Source organism: Pan paniscus, chromosome 2 (assembly GCF_029289425.2).
Source record: "Pan paniscus chromosome 2, NHGRI_mPanPan1-v2.0_pri, whole genome shotgun sequence".
Taxonomy (NCBI): Eukaryota; Metazoa; Chordata; class Mammalia; order Primates; family Hominidae; genus Pan; species Pan paniscus.
In genome coordinates, this window is record NC_085926.1 from 32,837,259 (window position 1) to 32,855,240 (window position 17,982).

At 46.6% G+C, this 17,982-nt stretch overlaps 1 protein-coding gene across 1 annotated transcript in view; it reads left to right on the top strand.

Annotated features, from left to right (window-relative positions):
• Nucleotides 1-17,982, top strand: part of TRIM71 (tripartite motif containing 71) — a 79,757-nt gene that overhangs the window by 39,295 nt on the left and 22,480 nt on the right. Inside the window, exon 2 of the mRNA XM_034956030.2 lies at nucleotides 16,382-16,549. Coding sequence (XP_034811921.1) covers nucleotides 16,382-16,549 — 168 coding nt within the window. The remainder of the gene's footprint in view (nucleotides 1-16,381; nucleotides 16,550-17,982) is intronic.

Genomic DNA, 17,982 nt, shown 5'->3' on the forward strand with positions numbered 1-17,982 from the left:
TGTTGGAGTCATTCTGTGCAAAATTTCTAGCCATTTTTAGCAAGCAATTTTTTTCTAACTGGTCTCATGTGCAATTAATTCACCCTTGAACAATGTGGGGGGTTAGGGGCGCTGACGCCCTGTACAGTCAAATTTGTGTGTAGACTCCCCAAAACCTATATAGTATGCTGTTGATTAGAATTCTTACAGATAATATAAAGTCAATTAATACATGTATTATGTATTATTTGTATGTTACATGTATTATGTGCTGCTATATTCTTCAATAAAGTAAGATAGAAAAAAATGTTACTAAGAAAATAATAATGGCCAGATGCAGTGGCTCATGCCTGTAATCCCAGCACTTCAGGAGGCCGACGCAGGCAGATCACTTGAGGTCAGGAGTTCAAGACCAGCCTGGCCAACATGGCGAAACTGTGTCTGTACTAAAAACACAAAAATTAGCCGGGTGTGGTAGTGGGTGTCTGTGATCTCAGCTACTCTGGAGGCTGAGGCATGAGAATCGCTTGAACCCGGGAGGCGGAGGCTGCAGCAAGCCGAGATCGCGCCACTGCACTCTAGCCTGGGTGATAGAGTGAGACTCAGTCTCGGGGTGAGGGGCGGGACACAAAAAGAAGAAGAAAACGTGTTTACTATTTAAGTGGAAGTAGATCATTATAAGGTCTTCATCCTCCTTGTCTTTTGAGTAGGCTGAGGAGGAAGAGAGAGAGGAGGGTTTAGTCTTGCTGTCTTAGGGGTGGCAGAGGTAGAAGAAAATCCATGTATAAGTGGACCCTTGTGCTTCAAACCCGTGTTGTTCAAGGGTCAACTGTATTTTGGTTAATTCCTCATTTGTCTTACTGATCCTCTCTAGCAGGGGTATGTTTTCCAAATCAGGCCATGTGTGAGAGTGAAAGGGGGTGCTGTTAACAGTTAAGCCTAGACATTGTGAGCAGACCTGCCCAGACTGACGATCGAACAGCTCTGGGAATAGAAGCTTCTCAAGTTGTTCTTTCAAGGCTTTTAGCACAGTCTTAAATCCGATGTAAATAGTTTAAAAATTAGCAGTGAACACAGCACACTTGACTATGAGGCCAGGATACTGTGGCCTCATAGTCTCTGAGTCTGAGTACAGACCAACTTTAAGAGCTGTCTCTAAAACAGATGGAGTTGGAGGCCCAGGAGGAAGTTCTGGGAGAGCCGGGAGGCCCAGCTGAACAGCCTGAGCCTCCCTGGCCACCTCTTCTTGGGGAAGAGTTTTAGATGCAGTGGGATGAGTATTGTGGAAAGACTAAGGAAAGCCACGTAGGGCCTCAGAACAACTTCGGGGAAGGACAGAGCCAAAGATTTAGGTTTCTCGTGCCATGTGTATCACCTTTTCCTGACTTTAAGTGATAGACAAAGTAAGGGTGACTTTTTCAGGGCCAGATGGAGCAAGACAGGAATTTCAGGACCCAAGTAAAGACTAATGTGAGGGCTTAGAAAAGTCTCCTGAAAACTTCGATTATGTAACTGAAACCACCTGATTGTATCACCAGCTAAGAGCTTGTGAATTTTCTTTTTCCCACCATAGCAGGTCTGGCTTCTCCCATCTTTGTGAAGTTTACCCTTGTGTATCTGATGGGGTGGATGGTGAGGCTCTGCCCCTCACCACTTTTATAGGGCAGAAGTGTGGGGGGTTCTCCTGGCTTCGTGACCTGCTGAGTCTGGGCAGTGGGTGCCTGTTTCCTGTTTCACAAGTTCTGTCAAACAGCACGCTTGAGCATCCAACAAGCTTCATTTGTTGGAATGAGGTAGGATTTCTGATTAACATTCATACCTGAGACTTGAATTTATTTTTCATTACCATCATTTGCAAAAAGAGGAAAAACATGATGAGTGGTACTGCGATTTTAGGGTTTTCTTTTTTCTTTTGGAGACAGTGTCTCGCTTTATTGCCTGGGTGGAGTGCAGTGGCGTGATGTCTGCTCACTGCAACCTTTGTCTCCTGGGTTCAAACGATTCTCCTGCCTCAGCCTCCCAAGAAGCTGGGATTACAGGCACACATCAACATGCCTGGCTAATTGTGTTTTTTTTAGTAGAGATGGGGTTTCACCCTTGGCCAGGCTGGTTCTTGAACTCCTGACTTCAGGTGATCCGCCTGCCTTGGCCTGCCAAAGTGTTGAGATTACAGGCGTGAGCCACTGTGCCTGGCCAACTTTGGGGTTCTGAAGAGGGGTTCGATTCCAGTGGTTTTGCCTACAGTTTCCCCAAATGTTGGTCTTTTTTCTGATTGTATCTTATTACCATTTAGTTGACATTTCCCTTCCTGGAATGCTGCTGGCCTGGGTGCCTGGGTTCCCTGGCTTTCCAGGGGTCATTTCACTTGGTCTTTGCTTACATCCTGCTGTAATGACTGCTTCTTTGTAGTGGACTGTGCACACTGGTGGGAAGAGGGATGGGGGGAAGCCAAGGGACTGGGACTTTATTTCTGTCCTTAGTGAAGCCCAGTAACATGGTTCCTGGTTTGGCAGCTGAATTGATCTTTTTGCAGTGGGTGGGTTTATCCCCATGTGATTCCTGCATGGGCTGGGCCCTTCTTCCTCAGGTCACACCACCTAAGGAATCCAGCTTTCCTGCCACCCAGTTCTGTTCCCTGTTGGGCCAGTTTCTTCTGGTTTGCGTAGGCCCTTTGGCCCACCCTTTGTTGTGCTTTCTCTTTCTCCCTCCCCTCTCCTCCTGTTCTCTCCTCCCCTCTTCTCTCCCCTTCCCTCTCCTCTCCTCCCCTCCCCTCTTCCCTCCCCTCTTCCCTCCCCTCCCCTCCGCTCTCTGATGGAGTTTCACTCTTGTCAACCAGGCTGGAGTGCAATGGTGCGATCTCGGCTCACTGCAACCTCCACTTCCCGGGTTCAAGCAATTCTCCTGCCTCAGCCTCCCAAGTAGTTGGGATTACAGGTGCCCACCACCATGCCCAGCTATATTTTGTAGTTTTAATAGATACAGGGTTTCGCTGTGGCCAGGCTGGTCTCGAACTTCTGACCTCAGGTGATCCACCTGCCTCGGACTCCCAAAGTGCTGGGATTACAGGCGTGAGCTACCGCACCTGACCCCTCACACCTTTCTTTAAAAAGGCCTTTAAATTTGAGGTATTTTGCCTTTTATGCCTCATTTCAGTTGCCCTACTCTCCTCATTGCTCTACCCAGGACCCTCTAGATTATTGATGGTTGGTAAGAGAAGATCACCATTGCTCTCTACAGTTTGGAGTTTCTCTTGGGGAGGTGGGACAACTCTTAACCTGCCCAGTAACTGCCTACATCACAGCCATGGGGCCCACCTTCCTCAGGTTACTCCCCTGTGTGGGGGACAGATAGGTAGCTTCCATCTCAGAAGCTCCTAAAGCAGGCTGCCTGGCCTGGCCTGGGCTCTGCGTGGCTGGCCTGTTTGACATTTGTAGAGGTGTCTGCAGGGTAGGTTTCCTACTTTTGGAGTAGAGGCTACAAACACTAACTTGAAAAGGGTTTTTAAAAATAAATCATGGGGCTGGGCGCGGTGGCTCATGCCTGTAATCCCAGCACTTTGGGAGGCCGAGGCAGGCAGACCGCTTGAGCGCAGGAGTTTGAGACCAGCCTGGCCAACATGCTGAAACCCCATCTCTACTAAAAATTCAAAAATTAGCCAGGTGTTGTGGCACGTGCCTGTAGTCCCAGCTACTCTGGAGGCTGAGGCAGGAGAATCGCTTGAACCCGGGAGGCAGAGGTTGCAGTGAGTTGAGATCGTGTCATTGCACTCCAGCCAGAGCAAGACTGTCTCAATAAAATAAAATAAATAAATAATCTTTTTTTTTTCTTTAGATGGAGTCTCACTCTGTTGCCCAGGCTAGAGTGCAGTGGCACGATCTTGGCTCACTGCAACCTCCGCCTCCAGGTTCAAGCAATTCTCCTGCCTCAGCCTCCTGAGTAGCTGGGATTACAGACATGCTTCACAATGTTGGCCAGGCTGGTCTCGAACTCCTGGCCTCAGGTGATCCACCTACCTTGGCCTCCCAAAGTGCTGGGATTACAGGCATGAGCCGCCGTGCCCAGCCAATAAATAAATAAATTGTTGGCCAGGCGCGGTGGCTCACGCCTGTAATCCAAACACTTTGGCAGGCCAAGGTGGGAGGAACACTCTGGAGTTCAAGACCAGCCTGGGCAACAAAGTGAGTTCCTGTCTCTACAAAAAAATAAAAATCATTTTCTTTATAAGACTAAGCGTCCCCCTTTCCCCTGCTTTTGCACTGAAGATGTTTGCTCTGCTCTCGCTCATTTTGCCTTTTACTTACAGAGAAAGATGTCAAGAAAGGCTCTTGTAATTGCTGGAATGTCAGGGGGAAGATGAGGTACTGGGAGAGTGTGTCTGGCTTCTCTCTTTAATACTCTCCTCGACAGGTGCAGTTTTGGGGAATGCCATAGAAGAGCCCAGACTTGGGACTTGGAGACAAATCTCCGTAATTCACAGACATGCCCCAGCACCCACTCTTCCACACCCCCACACCCCACCTGAGCCTTGGCAATCCCAGTGCAGCACGGGTACTTCTTGGCATTCAGAGAATTCACAGAGGCCACGTGTGTGCTATCCACTGCTTCCCAGGATTGGTCACTTCCTAATTTAAAATAATTACTACCTGTGAACAACTCTGTATTAAAACAAAATTTCTATAGTAATATCTTAACTGCTTGATTTTGGGGGGGGAGGGGGAGCAGGTCGGAGGCATTGCCTAGAAAGGTAACTGGCTGTAAGCCTTATCAACCAATAGGACAGTGTAACCTTGATTCACTAACCTAATCAAGACAGAAAGCAACTAAGTAATGAAGGGGACAAGGACACAAGATGATGGAACTTGCAGAGAGGAGGGAAATGCTCGGTTGTGTTAAAGGTAGAAAATGTGACTAGTAATATTTACTAACAGTTTTTATTACTAGTGTATTCTCATCTGAGTCTGTATTTCTGCTTCTCTTCTCAGGACAGTTTTACCCAGGTGATGAGTGCCTTCCCTTGCTTTAAAAAATTCTGCCTTTCTACACCATCTCAGCCACATGGGCGATTGAAACCTACTTGGCTTCTTTAGGAACTGAAAGGGTTTCAGGTGTACACTGTTGCCCGCTGTTTAAGAGGCGAGGACTGAGTTACATGGCCACCTACAGAGTTTGACCATTTTTTAAATGTCAGCCCCAAAGTACCACTGACTCTTGTCCATAGCACAACAGATTAAAACCTTGCCTTGCTTTTGCAACCTTGGAGGCAGCCGGAAAACTTGTGTGTCTACGTCCAAATCTGTCTTTCGTGTCCAGTTTAAAAATATATAATTTACATGGGCAGTGATCTCAGTGTTGGAACAAATCTCTTTTATTTGCTGCTGGAAGCTGCATGGGCCACTCATTAATACATCAGAGGTCAGATGCATGCCGGGGCGGCAGCTGGGACACTAATGATTTCATATGGCTTTGTATGACCGCTGGCCGCCTGTGGTGCTGTAAATCGGGACTCAAGGTTCTAATTTTTTCAAAACCTCCAGGGAGGTTGCCTCTTGCGAGATAGAACTTAAGATAATATTTATAGTAGAGGGCAGAGGAAAAATAATACCTAATGGGAACATTGTGGAAAAAATGGTAGCAACCTATTAGAAGTAAATTATGTGGGGCCATTGGAGTTAACTCATTTATGGGCTCCATGAGTATTTTATTAGGTCCTTAGCTATGAAGAGTGCTGCGCTGTGGCCAAGCTCCAAGCATCACCCCCTCAACAACTTAGGTTGTCAGTGGAAGGATTCTCCCCTCATTTTGGGAGAGAGGAGTATTAATTGAACCTTTTTTTTTTTTTTTTTTTTGGAGCTGGTCTTGCTGTGTCTGGCTTGAGCCAGGCTGAGTGCAGTGGTGCATACATGGCTCACAGCAGCCTGGAACTCTTGGGCTCATCAAGCCATCCTTCTGCCTCAGCTGTGACTATAGGCATGCCCCACCATGCTTGGTTAGTTTTTAATTTTTTTGTAGAGACAGGGTCTTTGTTGGCCGGGCTAAGTGTACATTTTGAGTTTTGATGATTTATATATACCTGTGTAATCAATCCTCCCATCAAGATATAGATTTTCTCTAATTCCAGAAGGATTCCCTTGGGGTCCCTCTAGTTCACCCTCGTTCTTACCTGCAACTACTGTTGTTTTCTTCCACGTTGAGTTTTATCTTCATATATTAATAAACGGAGTTATGCAATATATTCTCTTGATTTTGGCTTTTTCACCAGTCTTAGTGCCTTTAAGCTTCTTGTATGTAGGTTTATTTATTTATTTATTTTTGTTTTTGTTTTTTTGAGACGGAGTCTCCCTCTGTCACCCAGGCTAGAGTGCAGTGGTGAGATCTTGGCTAACTGCAGCCTCTGCCTCCCGGGTTCAAGCAATTCTCCTGCCTCAGCTTCCTGAGTAGCTGGAACCACAGGTGCCCACCACCAGGCCTGGCTAACTTTTGTATTTTTAGTAGAGATGGGGTTTCACTATGTTGGCCAGGCTGGTCTCAAACTCCTGACTAAAAATGATCCACCCGCCTCGGCCTCTCAAAGTGCTGGGATTACAGGCATGAGCCACCACGCCTGAATTTCTCGTGTGTAGTTACTGACAAACATCCTATTGTGTGTATGTACCACGGTGTATGTTGATGTGGAAGTTTTGTTTTTGCTTTTAAACATCCAAGACTGATTGATTGAGGCAGGGTTTCTGTTGCCCAAGCTGGAGTGCAGTGGAATGATCATAACTTGCTGTAACTTTGATGTAACTTTGAACTCCTTGGGCTCAAGCCATCCTCCCACCTCAGCCTTCTGAGTAGCTATCAAGTTTTTATTTGTTCAAAACTATGTTTGGGAGGCAGTAATCCAAAACACAACTCTGGCATTTTCTAAGCTGTCACTGAGTATTGTGTAGTGTAACTTGGATCTGTTAGATGACACCCCAAGCACAGGTGTTGCACTCTTAGGAAGATGCCCTTTTATTGCAGAGCCTTCAGGAAATGTGTGAGAGACTGAAGGTGGTGGGCTGGTGGGCCATGAGTTTGCCTCAAGCTGTGTGGGGTGGGTGAAGATAACAAGGTGCCAGCCCAAAAAGCAGATTCTGATCTGGGAGTCAAGTAAGTCCAAAGGGCCTAGGGAGCTGGTGCCCGCTGGGTTCGCCAGAGGCAGAGTGTGGAGGACGTGTTGTTTATTTGAGATCCCCTGCTTTGAAAGGCAGGATGCAGGATGTCAACAGGGTCCTGACACCCCAGTGCCCCCAGGGGCAGAGCACGAGTGTCTGCCGTCTGCCCTCAGGGCTCAGGCTCAGGTCCGGTGTAGGGTGGATAGTCTGGGTAAAGGAAATGTCAGGCATAGCTACATTCCCCAGTATGCATCCCTCTTCCCCCATTTGGCATGTGTGTTGTCCCCCAGTTGGTATTTTGCAACATCATGATTATACTTTTAAAAATTAAGTGTTGTGTGTGTGTGTGTGTGTGTGTGTGTATGTGTGTCTTCACAAAGGCCTGGATAAGTGCTAATTTTAGCTCAACATGGGGGGTGCCTGTCATTTTCCCTGCCAGAATCCCCTCCTCTCCTTTTACCTCGACCTCTGCCCCTTATGGTTCACCTGGAGGATTGCTCCTGCCCTGTAAAACTCACTGTAGCAGGGCCAGGCGCAGTGGCTCACGCCTGTAATCCCAGCACTTTGGGAGGCCGAGGCAGTCGGATCATGAGGTCAGGAGATTGAGACCATCCTGGCTAACACGATGAAACCCCGTCTCTACTAAAAATACAAAAAATTAGCTGGGTGTGGTGGCACGCGCCTGTAGTCCCAGCTACTCAGGAGGCTGCGGCAGGAGAATCACTTGAACTCGGGGGTTGGAGGTTGCAGTTAGCTGAGATCACACCACTGCAGTCCAGCGTAGGGGACAGAGCAAGATTCCATCTCAAAAAAACAAAAAACAAGCAAACAAAAACAAACCAAAAAACCCACTGCTGCAGCCTGTGGAGGGTCAGAATCACGGAAAACTACATACACGAGTTACACCACCGTTTCTCAGGCCACACTGGTGGCTGTGTGGGTTGGGCGGCAGCAAGAGACATATTCATGAAACTACTTTGTCTGACTCTGCCAAAACTGGTTGAAGGCGTTTGCTGTGCTGCCCAGGGCATTGTTCTTATCTGGGTTTTCATCTTCCTTAAGAGAGTCATTGCTGGGGGAAAATGATTTTCTTCCAGGATGAACTCATTTTCACACTTTTAATAGTTCTGATAGTTCCTGTGAGCCAAAAATGAGTCTGTTTCTCTTTTTATCAAGTCAGCAAGTAAGCTCAGCCAAATTCCAGCATTCAACTCTGTAAACAGAATTTAGTCACTTTCACTATCTGGACCTTTTAATTTGCCCCCCGCCCCCCGGCCCCGCCTTTTTTTTTTTTTTTTTTTTTTTAAAGACAGAGTCTGACTTGTTCTGTCACCCAGGCTGGAGGCAGTGGAGATTTTGGCTCACTGCAACCTCTGCCTCCTGGGCTCAAGAGATTCTCCCGCCTCAGCCTCCTGAGTAGTTGAGATTACTGATGCCCGTCACTACGCCTGGCTAATTTTTGTGTATTTAGAGGAGATGGGTTTTGCCATGTTGGCCAGGCTGGTCTCAAACTCCTGACCTCCAGTGATCTGCCTGCCTCAGCCTCCCAAAGTGCTGGGATTACAGGTGTGAGCCACCATGTACAACATGACTTACTTTTAAAACATGATGCTTCCAGGATTTTTTTTTTTTTTTTGAGATGGATTACAGGCATGCGTCTGTACTAGGATTACAGGCGTGAACCACCGCACCAGGCCTTTTTGTTTGGTTGTTTATTTGTTCTGTTTTGAGATGGAGTCTTGCTCTGTCTCCTGGGCTGGAGTGCAGTGGCGTGATCTCGCCTCACTGCAATCTCTGCCCCCTGGGTTCAATCTATTCTGCCTCAGCCTCCCGAGTAGCTAGGATTACAGGGCCTGCCCCCACACTAATTTTTGTATTTTTAGTAGAGGCAGGGTTTCACCATGTTGGCCAGGCTAGTCAACAAGTGATCCGCCCTCTTCGGCCTCCCAAAGTTCTGGGATTACAGGCGTGAGCCACCACGCCTGATCAATGCTTTGTGTTTTGTGTGTTATTAGTAAGAGCTGTGTGTTCAGGAGAAACACCTAGACATGGTGGTGTGCTACTGGAGTATGTTGAGGCTCCGAGACTTTGGACAGGGCCGTGTCGATGGAAGATAATTCAGGGACTTGTGAAGCTGGACCACTTCACCAAGGGCCTGTGTGATTGTGGGGCCTGGTCCCACAGGCAGGGGAGCAGGTGATAGAAGGAACCTACGCAGCGTTTTGGAAGCCTTGTAGAATGGGGCATTGGGGGAGCAGGGGCTTGCTAGGTGTGGTTGGTTGGCTGCTGTTGGAGAGGAGTAATGGCAACTTTTGGGGGAGCAGCAGTCAGTGGTAGTGAAGAATTTTTAAAGAAAATTAGGGAAGAAGGGAGCATGGTGTGGTTTTTGGAGTCACATAAAAACTTAAAGTGAACAAGTGCTAACAGATGATATTTTATGTTTGTCAAACTATACCTCTCCCTGGGTACCAGCAGTTGCGATGAGTTCAGATGCAGAGATAACGGCATCCCTCTCTGATTTCAAGTTTTCCTTTCAAATTATCTTGTCCATGGAGCCCAAACATTTAAATTTGAGATGAGTAGATGCCTCTGACCCCACTGTAGATTGTTCTTGGACACTCCCACTTTTACCACCACCCCCTCCCCCTCCTTTTTTTTTTAGATCTTCACATGTTATATTGCTTATTTAGCCTGGGAATGAATCTTGTTCAGCCAGACAATATTACATGTGTACATTTAATACTGTGCTTTTACATAATACATATAATGGGACTGCAAAAGAACATTATTTTTGCAGTGAAATACATAAACATTTACTAAATGACATAGGTAAAAATGATTAATCATTTTCACACCAGTTTCAGTTTTTAAAATTATTTTATTGACAAAAATTTGTGTGTGTGTGTGTGTGTATGTATGTGTGTATATATACATACATATTTTTGAGACAGGGTCTCGGGCTCTGTGGCCTAGGCTGGAGTGCAGAGGTGCGATCATGGCTCACTATAGCCTTCATCTCCTGTGCTCAAGTGATCCTTTTGTCTTGGCCTCCCAAAGTGCTGGTATTGTAGACCTAAACCAGCATCCCCAGCCAGAATCTTACATATTTATTGTGTACAACATGTTTTGAAGTCTGTATGCATTGTAGAGTATGTATATTGAGCTAATTAACATGCATTGCCTCACATACTTATTTTTTTGTGGTGAGAATACATAAAAATGTACTCAGTGATTGTCAAAAATACTATAATAACTATAGTACCTTGTTGCACATCAGTTTTGCTGCCAAATAGTATATGGAACAACTTTTGTTTTCCAGAGCATCGTTTTGGATGTTGGAGTTGCAGAAAGGGGATTGTGGGCCTCAGGGTGTGTGTGTTAATTGCTTGTGTGTGGTGTGTGTGTGTTTTAATTCCTAACACCCCTTTTTTTATTGCCTGAGATTCCTTCAATTTCTAGAGATACCATGAAGCAGCCCCGCTTAATCTTATTTAACAGACGCTGCTGAGACTGCCAGAACGCAACACAACAAGACTTTTTCTTTCCTTGGACTGCTCCTCTTCTAGGCCCCTTTTCAATGTTGGCACCCATCAAAGCCTTCCACCCAAGCAGGAGTAGATCTTAACTCCAGTTCCAACTGTGAACTGTGTCCATACTGACTGCCTCTCCTGGCATCCCCTGCTGGCCTTTTGTTTTTGGTTGTGTTGAGAACAGAAACTGGTACTTTGCCCTTCACATGGGTGAAGGTCGACCTGACTGAAAAGAATTCGGGAATTCTTACTATCCAAGCTTGCAAGTAGGTTTCCCCCAATAACCATTATATCAAGTGATGTAACAATTGAATATATTACCAAATTGAAAACTAGGGATTCTGTAAAGAACAAGGATGTTAACTGTGGCACTGCTTGTGATTTTTCAAAAATCAGGAAACAGTTTTACAATTTTATTAGCCTATACTCATTAAGTTGTGGTACATTCATATAGCAACATACCATGCAGCCATTCGGAAAGCCAGGCATCTCTGCACGGAGTGACCCAGAACATTCTCCAAGTTAATATAGTTAAGAGAAACTTTGTTTTGTCTTAAAAAATTAAGTTACGCCTAGAATAAAGCTTTTTTTTTTCATGGTTAAAGTGGAGACAATTGAGTGAGACATTAGGGATTTTTTTTTTTTTAAACTGTTTGCTTGTATTACTTTCTGCATTTGAACAAATACTTGTTACCTAGCCAAATAAAAAGTGTTTTGGAAACACTCCCTCCCCATACTCCCACCAAAAAAAGGATAATGTGTCTGCAGCGGGGCTCTGTTGTCTTGAACTGGTGAGGACTATGCCTGAACTGGGTCCCTATTCCTTTCTTACATTTATCCAGGCCATAGTTGTGGGGCAGCACGTGGCCAGGGCTACAGGAGAGGCTTCTGCTGAGGGTTTGGGCTGCAGGTTTGAGCACAAGCACTCAGTCTATCTCAGTCAAGTAAAGCGTTGTTTTAATATTACTTAATAGACTTATTTCATGGCTAGATTTTACCTCCTTGAACTTGGCTTACCATTTTTAAAACGAATCTTGTGTTGTCCCACGTGAGAACCTGCAGAGTAGCACACACAGGTAAGGCTTCTTCTGGGCCTCATTTGCTTCTGGAACCGGTTGTTGCCTCCACTTTACTTCTGTAGTGGGAAACTCAGAAACCCTCTTGGGTGGGTGGAGATCTAGCCAGGTGTCAGCGGTTCAGCCTTGGTTTGTGGGAGCCCAAGTAAATGTCCTCAGTCATTTTAAGGGATACCAAACTAATCTTTAAAAAGTTTACAGCAGTTTATGTATTTTAGTTGAGACATTTCGATGAACTTAAATGGCGATCTGGGCCTTCCTCTATCCTTTCAGCTTACATTCTTCACTGATAGGGGTAGTTGTGTTTTAAACCTGAAGCTCATTCTTTCAGATGTCCCTTGGTGTGTGTGTTCCTTGTTGGGCCACAGATAGTGTAAAATCTAGATTCCAGAAGCCTGAGTGCATGTGCATTTGCATGTGCACACATGCGTGCACACACGTTCATTAACAAAGCATTTTATTTAAACACTGGCTAAGGTACAAACATGCCTACTTTGTATTTTTATTTATTTATTTTCCTTTAACCTCCCTCCCCCATTCCTCCCCGCCTAGTCTCCCGCCCGTTCCTTTCCTGCTGGGCTCACATTCCTAGGTCTTTGTCTCTGCCTGGTATTCTAGATTTTGGGAGAGGAAGGCAATGGGTGGGACGTTCTGGAAGCTGGGGGCAGGGAAGAGGGTGGTCACTTGCAGGGTCAGAGGTCAAGCCTCCTCCATTTAGCTGGGGCAGCCGGATTGTCGCCAGGCCCGAGGGGGCGTGTCTGTGCATCTGCCCGGGAAGCCCCAAACAGGCCCTGGAATTCCTGCTGCTAGACGACCTGTTCTTCCCAGTCCCTTCCCCCCTTTCCCGGGAGCCGCTGTTCATGGCTACTCCCACATTTCTGGCTATAGGACCCTCCACACAGCTCCGGTTTATTTCCTTAAAAATAATTTTACACCTGTTTCAGAGAGAATTACATCCATGCACATCCTTACCTATCGATTGTTTTAACAGCTCTAAAATTGTGGTTTTTCAGTTTCAAATTGTGGTTAGATGAGACATGGAGCTTCTAAATGAAGCATGAAATCCTACCAAAGTTCTGCTCCAACTTTTAGCTGGAAGGTTTATAAAAGTGGATTTCATTTTATAGTTTTTGGACAATGCATTCTTTTAAAAATTCATTGTTTACTAATAACGAGCACATTGAGGCCATTCTTTTACTCACTGGTAGCTTTTTATTATCAACCATTTGGGTGCTCCCTGCCCCCATCTCTGTTGCAGGCGGCCTGGAGCTGTAAAAGCACTGGCTCTTCTGAAACCACAGTGTGTTCTGGGTACTTAGAACTGCATCGATCCTGTGTAAAATGATACCAAGCAGGGATTGCATTCAGAGACCCCTTTCATTTGTATATCTGGGCTCTCAAGGCTGGTCACAGGAGGGCTCTGGTGTCGGCTCAGGGCACCCTGCCTTTCGCTGCCATACCGGCCACTACCTGTTCTGACCAGGATTTTTTTCTGGCCACTGCATCTGCAGAATCTTTTAAAACCTACCATTCATGGGGGGATTGCAAATGTCCAGCATCATCCAGGTTCTGTATTTTGAGGTTGATCTAAACCTAAGAAAAATCACCTTAATTCTTTATAGTTACATAGTTGGAGTCTGGAGTGGGCACCCTGGCTCAACCCAGAACTTACTACTTGTTCTGTTGTTGTTGTTTGTTTTGCACTCTTAGCCCGTGTTGCCTAGGCTAAATTCAGTGCCATGGTCACGGCTCACTGCAGCCTCAACTTCTTAGGCTCAAGGGATCCTCCCACCTCAGGCTCCTGAGTATAAGCATGAGCCACCACGCCCAGCAATTTTTTTTTTTTTTTTGGTAGTTTGGGCCCAAGTGTTCCTCTAGCCTCAGCTTCTCAAGGAGCTTGGACTACAGGCATGAGCTGCCACATCCAGCTACTAGAACTTAATTTTGAAGCTCTTTAGTTTCTGTTGTCAAGTCTCTATTAGATAGACTTTCTGGGGTGGAAGGGGGTCTTCCGGAGGTACCCAGTCAGGCCCCTTTTGTTTCACAGATGAGACTGAAGCCCAGACAGGTCAAGAGAGGTGATTGGACAGATGGTTCCATAGCCAGGTAGTGCCAGTACTCACTAGCCATGGAGATGAGAGCAATCTAGGTAGTTACAATTTGCAAGAGCCCCTTAGTCCGAAGGAAGCAGGAGAGTGCCATTCAGTCCACACAGCTGTCTTGAGAAGAGGGAAAGAACGGATGCGTTCTCAAGGTTGCTTAGCTGTTAGAAGCAGGGAGGCCACCCGAAGGTTTAGTGGCATGTTTTATTCACATGTAAAAGAAACTTTCTGATGGAAGGTTTTTCACACTTCACATCAGCATAGGAGTGATCCCTTCATTCCCATGACAAATGGAGAGAGCAAAGGAAAGGAATGTAGTTCAAACTGGTAGAATTGCTTTAGCACCACGTCGTAGAAAGGGATCGGCCTGGAATTTTTCCTGAATTTATCCAGCTCAGCATCTTTTGATTAGTAGTTATACTTGAGAATTTTAGATTTAAAAGATTGTTAGGATTAGATAATCTCTGAAGGATAGATCAGCTTTAAAAGCAACTGATTTAAAGGAGGCAAGTTGCTGCTACCTGGTTTCAGTCTGCCACCATTGCTGGCAAAGCACTGCAGTGATCAAAATTGGTAGGAAAGTTAAAAACCTTACCACATTTCCCTTGTATAAAGTAGGATCTGGGCCGGGTGCGTTGGCTCACGCCTGTAATCCCAGCACTTTGGGAGGCCAAGGTGGGTGGATCCACGAGGTCAGAAGATCGAGACCATCCTGGCTAACAGGGTGAAACCTCATCTCTACTAAAAATGGGCGTGGTGGCAGCCACCTTTAGTCCCAGCTACTCCCAGGGAGGCTAAGGCAGGAGAATGGCGTGAACTCGGGAGGCGGAGCTTGCAGTGAGCCGAGATCGCGTCGCCACTGCACTCCAGCCTGGGTGACAAGAGCAAGACTCTGTCTCAAAAACAAACAAATAAAGTAGGATCCATAAAACCTCCTGGTTATAGCAGAACTGTTACTTTACAAAAGTAAAAACACAATATCCTAAATCTTTCCTTTTTCCTGTTTCTGAATCGTAAAGTTTCTAGAGAACCAGTTTAACCCATCCTAGATTACACACTTCCCTATTAACTCAATTAGCCCTGAGTGGAGTAACTTCTGTGTGCTTGAGTGAACCATTTAGGGGGAGCATTTTTCTAGTGGACACACTTTATGTGAAGATTTTGGTTGTTAATAAAATAAAGAACTTGGAGAAGGAAAGAAACAGCAGTCTCCCTCTGTTTGCCCCCAGCCCTCTCTCTTTGGAGCTCTCCGCCTAAGAAAACCTTCTGGGCCACTTCCAAGCCTTCTCCCCATCTCTGTCTCCCACAACACTCTGCCTTGCTTCTCACCAGAATGAGCTTCTATTCAGTCTGCGCAGAATCGCCTGGAATCTTGCATCCTGGATCTCCACCATACCTAGCAAGGTGCTTTGTACTGGTGATGAGAGAGCTGGTGTCATACCTGTGTTGGAACCAGCTCTGCAGAAGGCTCATGCTGGCTTCCCTGCTGTGTCTTTGCTAACACTGTGGCCTTGAGCACTCCCCAACTCCTGTCCTCACCTGGAGATGAAGTGTGGGTGTTGTATTTGTTGTATTTGTATACTGCTTCCCTGCCTGTTGCATGTTAGCTAGCTTCCCCTCATGCCCAGGTGTACCAGAGGCAAATTTAAGCTCTGCTCTTGAAAGCAATCCAGCAAACATTTACAGAGTGGCGCTAAGTGCCCTGCTCTGTGGAGAGATACAGTAATGAGACTGGCCCAGTTTCTGTGCCAAGGAGTTTTCTCTCTTGAGAGCTCCTTGTTTATTAGCAGGTAAAGGTTGTGCCAGCCCTTCTCTCTCTTCCTCCCTCCCTCCCTCCCAGCGTGCTGGGCCCCAGGGAAGTGTAGAACATCACATAAAGCAGTTCTGTCAGCACTGGCTGCCTCCCAGGTTCAACTCCTTGGAATAACTTGGCATGAAGAAGAAAGGCAAGGAGCTGGCTGACCTTACCACTAGCTTTTTGCCTTCGTTCCAGAATCTTAAGCCTGTAGCTTGCTTGAGTGCCTGGGAGAACCATGCTTTGCACTTTGCACTACTACCTGTGGTATGAGGATGGTTGTTACTGGCTCTTAACCTTGCTTCACACATCTAGGCTAGAGCAGCAAAGGAAACTTTTCTGGTACATTCTTACATCCAGGCCACTAATATCAGACTAGGTAACACAGTCTTAACAACTTTTCTGGGTAATGAAGCTAAGATTCAGGGCAAACTCTCATGCCAGGAGGTTTGTTTTGTTTGGTTTCTGCCTTCGAAGTGTCTCTGTTACAGTTCTGAATGAGACTAGAGTGGGATATGGCATTCAGTTGTGTTCCCCCCTCCATTCCCCCTTAATTTGGGGCAGAGAGAGTGGGAGAAAAAAGGAAGCAGATATTTTTAGTTATGTTTGCAGTTACGCCACTGCTGCCTCTCCCTTTGGGGTGTGCTTGCTCATTGGGGAAGCTGGTGGTTCGGTTGTGGGAGCCAGGGCCCTCCAGTTGCTGTCTTCCCTCCTCCTCCCGTCCTGCATCTCCATTTATGCCTGTACCCTCTCTTGTCCCCAGGTGCTGCACCTGTACTGTGACACTTGCTCTGTACCCATCTGTCGTGAGTGCACAATGGGCCGGCATGGGGGCCACAGCTTCATCTACCTCCAGGAGGCACTGCAGGACTCACGGGCACTCACCATCCAGCTGCTGGCAGATGCCCAGCAGGGACGACAGGCAATCCAGGTGAGCCTTCCCTGCCCTTCTGCAGTTCCCAAGTGAATCAAGCCCCCCTTTCTGTCGGGTGGCATGGACAGACAATTGGGCAGATTCCAGTGTGGGGGGTGGAATAGTGACCCAAATGAGCTCAGGTGACATCCCTGCAGCAGCGGTCCCTTTAGGGGTTCTGGCAGTCTCGTGAAGATGTCAGGGATGTGGCCAAAGTTACTGGTCAGATTTCTAAGCACCTAGCCTGGGCCCCAGCATACCACCTGCACGTGTCCCACCCAGCCACCTCCCGAAATCAAAGTGGACATTGGCACTTTCCAGCCAGGACTGCAGAAAGGCTGGGTGCTTAATGCTTATTATTATTATTATTATTATTATTATTATTATTATTACTACCACTACCACTACTACTACTACTGCTACTACTAGTACATATTTTTTGAGATGAGTCTTGCCCTGTCACCCAGGCTGGAGTGCAGTTGTGTGATCTCGGCTAACCACAACCTCCACCTCCCGGATTCAAGTGATTCTCCTCCCTCAGCCTCTCAAGTAGCTAGGATTACAGGCGTGCACCACTGCACCTGGCTAATTTTTTTTTTTGAGACGGAGTCTCACTCTGTTGCCCAGGCTGGAGTGCAGTGGCATGATCTCGGCTCACTGCAAGCTCCGCCTCCCAGGTTCACGCCATTCTCCTGCCTCAGCCTCCCGAGTAGCTGGGACTACAGGCGCCCACCACCACGCCCGGCTAATTTTTTGTATTTTTAGTAGAGATTGGGTTTCACCACATTGGCCAGGCTGGTTTTGAACTCCTGAGCTCAGGTGATCCACCTGCCTCAGCCTCCCAAAGTACTGGGAGCTACTGAGCCCAGCCAATGCCTTTTATTTCTTTTTGTTTTTGAGACAAGAGTCTCACTCTGTCACCCAGGCTGGAGTGTAGTGGCGGGATATCAGCTCAGTGCAACCTCCGCCTCTCAGGTTCAAGTGATTCTGCTGCCTCAGCCTCCCAAGTAGCTGGGATTACAGGCGCCCGCTGCCATTCCCAGCTAATTTTTCTATTTTTAGTAGAGACGGGGTTTCACCTTGCTGGCCAGGTTGGTCTCGAACTCCTGACCTCAGGTGATCCACCTGCCTCGGCCTCCCAAAATGCTGGGATTACAGGCGTGAGCCACCATGCCCGGCCTAATGCTTTTTAGACAGAGACCTTTGTGATACAGATTTACTTATTTATATGTGAGAAATTAGTGAGCAGGAGAATGTTATGTGAGGTTCGGTGTCTTCAGTCCTTTCCTGGATGGTGAATACCCTGTAATTGAAACTTGTTTCTGTTGAATTCCTATCAACAGCTAGGGAGGGGCATGTGTAACTTTGATAATTGGCAGGGTTCTCTCACATAGGTGATAGTGTGCCTGAATTTCTATTAAATCTTATCTGATCCAGGTGACAAGGTTTTA